Source organism: Pistacia vera, unplaced genomic scaffold (genome assembly GCF_008641045.1).
Source record: "Pistacia vera cultivar Batoury unplaced genomic scaffold, PisVer_v2 Contig209, whole genome shotgun sequence".
NCBI lineage: Eukaryota > Viridiplantae > Streptophyta > Magnoliopsida > Sapindales > Anacardiaceae > Pistacia > Pistacia vera.
Genome location: NW_022196012.1, coordinates 41851 through 48320, shown reverse-complemented (window position 1 = coordinate 48320; position 6470 = coordinate 41851). Strand labels below are relative to the sequence as shown.

The 6470-nt window shown below is 37.0% G+C and overlaps 1 protein-coding gene across 5 annotated transcripts; it reads left to right on the top strand.

The window, feature by feature from the left end:
- The first annotated feature begins 295 nt into the window (after nucleotides 1-295).
- On the top strand, nucleotides 296-4878 carry LOC116129194 (probable inactive leucine-rich repeat receptor-like protein kinase At3g03770). Of its 5 annotated transcripts, XM_031414941.1 has the most exons (10): nucleotides 296-524; nucleotides 602-659; nucleotides 944-1006; nucleotides 1320-2848; nucleotides 2945-3078; nucleotides 3149-3389; nucleotides 3569-3774; nucleotides 3868-3920; nucleotides 4051-4162; nucleotides 4422-4853. In XM_031414941.1, exons 4-10 carry the CDS (start codon nucleotides 1507-1509, stop codon nucleotides 4698-4700), a joined length of 2367 nt encoding a protein of 788 aa, XP_031270801.1. In that variant the 5' UTR covers nucleotides 296-524; nucleotides 602-659; nucleotides 944-1006; nucleotides 1320-1506; the 3' UTR covers nucleotides 4701-4853. The 5 variants fall into 5 exon arrangements, with proteins under 5 accessions (XP_031270801.1, XP_031270800.1, XP_031270799.1 ...); XM_031414940.1 differs by adding an exon at nucleotides 4860-4878 and having other exon boundaries at nucleotides 296-1006; nucleotides 4422-4713; XM_031414939.1 differs by having other exon boundaries at nucleotides 602-1006.
- Nucleotides 4879-6470: the final 1592 nt, after the last annotated feature.

The window sequence follows — 6470 nt, the reverse complement described above, 5'->3', positions numbered from 1 at the left end:
TTTTTATTTTTACATATATTGGAATACATCTGTACTGGAAATTGACAAATATATGAAAATTCTTAGTTTTGATGTCTTCAAATTTTTAATATGCACACCAAAGGTGAGTATCTGATCACTGACTTTGGATCTTAAGGTTTGAGAAGTTAGGGACTAGATATTCATCTGTAGTCTACGTTAAAAAAAATACAGTAATTAAGTTTACTGTTTGTATACTAATGGCGCATCAAATCTAAGGCCAAACTCGGTCGCCCCACATGATGAATATATTTATTCATTACTAAAATTATTGCATGCAAGAAAGCAACAAAGAACAAACAGAGGAATAAAGGCTTCTCTTCTCCAAGAATCTTACTTTTTCGCTTTTGTTTTTTTAATCTCTTTGGAGTTTGAAAACTGAACAAACAAACCACAAAAACTAATTGTTCGGGAAGAAAGAAAAAGCCATTAGTTTTACTATCATATACAATTATGGCGTTATAAAAAAGACAAAGAGAAGAAATGTCTGTTTGTGGGAATTCCAGGTCAGTGTGGAGGTGAAATCTTTACAAGTTTCTTAGAAAAGAACCCCTGTCATTAAATTGTCTTGGCTTGTTCGCAGAACCTCAGGAGAAAAGCAAGCTCTATGTATCAGTAGGATTTGTTTGTGTGTATGGTTGGTAAGTTTTTGTAGTTTTTTTTAAATGGGTGGTCAAATTATCATCAACATTCAATTATTTTACTGTTTTTGGAGTTGCTTTTTGAATACAGAAATAGTGTGATATATTTTTAATCTGAATTGGGTTTGGGTTACTTTGTTCTGTTTGTAAAGAATCCTTTTTTGTGTTAGCCAGGGAATTTCTTCATTTGGAAGTCAGAATTATGTGTTAAGTTGGTTTTAAGTGATCTTTTAAAGTCTTAAAGCATAATTAAGCACAAATTTAATTGTGAATTTGTTCTGAAGGAGAAGACACTGTTCCAACAACCCTTGAATTTGCAGGAGTTTGTTCAATCTGTTCTTCAACAGGTAAGCATTTTTATGATTTTTGAAAGAAACCCTCTCTCTCTTTTAATGGACAACATAAACTGTTTTATGCTTGAGATAAAGAGAAAGTCTGTGTCACTCTGAAAATAAGAAATGCAGCATTAACTGTTGCTAAATAAATTTATGGACAATTTCAGGTCAGGTTTGCAGACTTGCAGAGATTTATTTTGTCTTTTATGTTGCATTTGGTTAGAATTAACTCCTCAATAAAGCATTCTTTGTTTTCCATTTTACTTTTAGTCCACTGATAAATTCTTATCGTCTTTAAATTGTTTATATATGGCTATGCTTGCAGAGCTTCAGTTGGTCTTGGGAACATGAATTTAAGTAATTAAGAAGCAAGAAATTCAGGAATTTATAGAGCCCACAAGATTGTTACTTCAACTGGATGTTGGTTTCTTAGCTCCTTTACTGTTTTCCTAGTCCCTGATAGCTCTATAATCTTGTGTAATTTTCTCCTAGTGCACATTTTTTATGCACTGATGGCAAAAGGTTTCAAATTGAGTCATTCTGCTCTTCTGGTTCTTGTTTTCATTTTGTTTCGAATCAATCATTCGGAACAGCTAAAGTCTTCCCAGGCTCAGACCCTTTTAAGAATTCAAGGGCTTTTAAACAACCCAACTGTTTTAAGCAGCTGGAATAGTAGTACAGAGTTCTGTAGTACTGAACCAAGTTCATCTTTGACAGTGGTTTGTTATGAAGACAGCATAACTCAGCTGCACATTGTTGGAAACAAGGGAGCTCCTATGTTACCTTTAAACTTTTCCTTTGATTCCTTCATAACAACTCTTGTCAAGCTTCCGGACTTGAAAGTCCTTACACTCATTTCGCTTGGTTTATGGGGCCAGATACCTGGTAAAATTACGCGTTTATCATCTCTAGAGATACTTAATATGAGTTCAAATTTTCTGCATGGTTCCATCCCTCAAGAGCTTTCATATTTAATTAGCCTCCAAACACTCATACTTGATGAAAACCTGCTGGCTGGTCAGCTACCAGACTGGTTGGGGTCACTGTCAGTCTTGGCTGTACTGAGTTTGAGGAAGAATTTGTTCAATGGTACTTTGCCGGATTCACTTAGCAATTTGGATAATCTTAGAATTCTTTCGCTTTCGCATAACCATTTCTATGGAGAAGTTCCTGATTTTAGTAGCTTGACATACCTTCAAGTGCTTGACTTGGAAGATAATGCTTTTGGACCTCAGTTTCCTAAACTTGGGAATAAGTTGGTTACGTTAGTACTGAGCAAAAACAGGTTTCGATCTGCGATCCCCACTGAGGCGAGCTCCTATTATCAGCTTCAGACAATAGATCTCTCTTTCAATAGATTTATTGGCCCATTTCCTACATCACTGCTGTCCCTACCTTCTATGAGTTATTTGAACATAGCCGAAAACAAGCTCACTGGAAAGCTTTTCAACAATCTCTCTTGCAGTGCTGCACTTGAATTTGTTGATTTGTCGTCGAATCTTTTGACTGGACACTTACCCGATTGTCTAGTTTCGGGTTCTAAGAACAGAGTTGTTCTGTATTCTAGGAATTGTCTAGATACTGGATATGGAAAACAACATCCATTGTCCTTTTGTCAGAATGAAGCTTTAGCTGTGGGGATCATACCTCAGAGAAAGAAGCAGAAACGAATCTCCAAAACAGTTCTTGCACTGAGTATAAGTGGAGGGATTGTTGGAGGAATTGTACTTCTTGGAGTTGCAATCTTGGTTGTTAGGAGGGTTAATGCCAACAAGCCTTCCAAGAAGCCTACAACAAGATTAATTGCAGAGAATGCTTCAACTGGTTACACCTCAAAGTTCCTCTCGGATGCAAGTAAGTTTCATTTCTTTCAAATTATGAATGCAGTTGAGTAACGCTTCGAATATTTTTAAATAATTAATCTGATATGATGTTTTGCCACTTCTGAAGGGTATATATCTCAAACAATGAAGCTGGGAGCACTTGGCCTTCCAGCTTATCGAACATTTTCCTTGGAAGAGCTTGAGAAGGCTACAAACAACTTTGACACATCTGCATTCATGGGTGAAGGTTCTCAAGGACAGGTACCGATAAAATGGGAAAGAAAAAACTTCTTGAGGCATTATCTAAATCTTACATATTTTGTGCTTTCAGATGTACAGGGGTCAGCTGAAGGATGGCTCCTTTGTTGCCATTAGATGCCTTAAAATGAAAAAGAGCCACAGCACCCGGAACTTTATGCACCATATAGAGCTGATATCGAAACTCAGACATCGCCATTTGGTCAGCGCACTAGGACACTGCTTTGAGTGTTACCTGGATGATGCAAGTGTCAGCCGAATATTCCTCATCTTTGAATATGTTCCAAATGGCACACTAAGGAGCTGGATATCTGGTAATTCACAAATATATATATATTGTTTCTCAGTCTCACCCATATATTAGTTCAGAACTCGCTGAAAGTGTTTGACCTTTGATCATCTATGTGATTACTTGACAAAATTATAAATATGGCCAACTAGATCAGCTTCATAGAATGACTGATTTGCTTCTGAAATGTGGTGTAATTGGCAGAGGGACGAGCTCGACAATCACTTACTTGGACACAACGTATAACAGCTGCAATAGGGGTAGCAAAAGGCATTCAGTTTTTACACACAGGGATCATGCCAGGTGTATTTTCAAATAATCTGAAGACGACAGACATTCTATTAGACCAGAATCTTGTTGCGAAAATCAGCAGCTATAACCTGCCATTGTTAGCAGAAATTACAGGAAAGGTATGAAGAGGAAAATTTTCCTTTCCTTAGCCTGATTACTTTTCTCTGCGGACCAAGCATTTTGAGTTGGTATTTTGGTCTGCAATCTTGCAGGTTGGTCATGGCATTCCTTCTGCTGGACCAATAGACCCGAGCATGAGTGCAGGGTAAGTACTTCAAATGATATTATGTCATAAATCATATACTGAAATTTCATCAGATACTTCAAGCTGAAAGCCCTCAATGCTTTCCGTATCTCACATTATCAATGATGTTCTTTTTAATCTTTCTTGGCAGGATGAAGCATGAAGAAAAGATTGATGTTTATGACTTTGGATTAATTTTACTAGAAATCATTGTGGGGAGACCACCAAAATCCAAGAAGGAAGTGGATGTTCTGAAAGATCAGGTAATGTTGTCTCTAATTTCTTATTATGTATTTTATTTTTAAATATAGTTTATAACATAGCTTTCTTTCATCCATAATCATTTAAAGACTTCAGAATACAGTGAACTCTTAGTGCAGAATGTTGCTTTTAGGCTTCAACTTCAGGAATGTTGCAAAAACATCTTATTTTATAACCAATATACATGTCAGTGGTTAGTATGAACTCGTCGACATTCTTATATTAGTATGAGTAATAGCATCTTTACTCAATATTATGCAGTTGCAAGCCTCAATTGCAGCTGATGAAGTATCTCGAAGGAGCATGGTTGATCCACCAGTTAAAAATTCATGCTTAGATCAATCACTGAAGACAATGATGGAAATTTGCGTCAGGTGTCTACTTAAGAACCCAGAAGATAGACCTTCGGTTGAAGATGTTCTGTGGAATTTGCAGTTTGCCGCTCAGGTTCAGGAAGCATGGCGTGGAGACTCGCAGAGCAGTGAAGGATCTCCTACTTCACCTACACAACCTCCACACCGACACTTCAGCCTTCCTTAGCTGCAATTTTCAGGTTCATATGTATGCCAATTTCCCTTTAAATTCTGATATATTGCAAATCAAACATGAAATGAAGTTGAAATATCTACCTTTCTGGTCTTCCACTTTGGCATTTCTGTTATGTATACTGATATAGAACAAAAATAATTTGGACGGCAGGACATGGTTGCAACAAGAGAAAAAAGAATAAAAACTTACTAGAGTGTAACACTACATTATGAGCTTTCTGGCAGGCCAGAATGCCCGAAAGCTTTTCTATCCTTCCTGCAACCCCTCTCCTTTTTTTTTTGTTATGTAATTCTTTTGACAACCAACTAGAAGTTGCAGGATCACTTGTCCATACCAATTTCCAGAGCAGAAAACTGTCTAACCGTGAAACTACTGTTCTATTGTATGATGCTTGTCTAGTCCTTCAAACTTCGAAGCTACACTTCATGACTCCCTGAATGATAAGATCAGTGGTTGCAGATCACGTATCCCTTGAATTCTGATGCATTGNTTTATAACATAGCTTTCTTTCATCCATAATCATTTAAAGACTTCAGAATACAGTGAACTCTTAGTGCCGAATGTTGCTTTTAGGCTTCAACTTCAGGAATGTTGCAAAAACATCTTATTTTATAACCAATATACATGTCAGTGGTTAGTATGAACTCGTCGACATTCTTATATTAGTATGAGTAATAGCATCTTTACTCAATATTATGCAGTTGCAAGCCTCAATTGCAGCTGATGAAGTATCTCGAAGGAGCATGGTTGATCCACCAGTTAAAAATTCATGCTTAGATCAATCACTGAAGACAATGATGGAAATTTGCGTCAGGTGTCTACTTAAGAACCCAGAAGATAGACCTTCGGTTGAAGATGTTCTGTGGAATTTGCAGTTTGCCGCTCAGGTTCAGGAAGCATGGCGTGGAGACTCGCAGAGCAGTGAAGGATCTCCTACTTCACCTACACAACCTCCACACCGACACTTCAGCCTTCCTTAGCTGCAATTTTCAGGTTCATATGTATGCCAATTTCCCTTTAAATTCTGATATATTGCAAATCAAACATGAAATGAAGTTGAAATATCTACCTTTCTGGTCTTCCACTTTGGCATTTCTGTTATGTATACTGATATAGAACAAAAATAATTTGGACGGCAGGACATGGTTGCAACAAGAGAAAAAAGAATAAAAACTTACTAGAGTGTAACACTACATTATGAGCTTTCTGGCAGGCCAGAATGCCCGAAAGCTTTTCTATCCTTCCTGCAACCCCTCTCCTTTTTTTTTTGTTATGTAATTCTTTTGACAACCAACTAGAAGTTGCAGGATCACTTGTCCATACCAATTTCCAGAGCAGAAAACTGTCTAACCGTGAAACTACTGTTCTATTGTATGATGCTTGTCTAGTCCTTCAAACTTCGAAGCTACACTTCATGACTCCCTGAATGATAAGATCAGTGGTTGCAGATCACGTATCCCTTGAATTCTGATGCATTGTAATAATTCGTAACAGTCAAAAGGGGATATTTGTTCTGCTTTTTAGTTGTGAGATGGAGCTAGAGCCTAGAAGGGATAGTACACAAGCTGTATTAATGATATTATTAATGTGTCCAGTACCTTGCCCAATTTTTTGGCAAGAACTGTTTGTTTCTCTTCATTCTTATTTCCTTATGGGTTGAATCTGAATTTTGGAAAAACATACTATATATTACACGATGGATCACAGGTATGAAGTAAAAATATTATATAGCCATAGATTCTGTGGCAGTTAGCAGATCAT

What these genes read in the sequence shown, in the direction of transcription:
- LOC116129194 (XM_031414940.1), top strand. Translation starts at nt 1,507, where the DNA reads ATGGCAAAAGGTTTCAAATTGAGTCATTCTGCTCTTCTGGTTCTTGTT. An exon ending in GTGAAGGTTCTCAAGGACAG is followed by an intron (nt 3,079 to 3,148) that starts GTACCGATAAAA and finishes TTGTGCTTTCAG; the next exon opens with ATGTACAGGGGTCAGCTGAA. An exon ending in ACTAAGGAGCTGGATATCTG is followed by an intron (nt 3,390 to 3,568) that starts GTAATTCACAAA and finishes TGTAATTGGCAG; the next exon opens with AGGGACGAGCTCGACAATCA.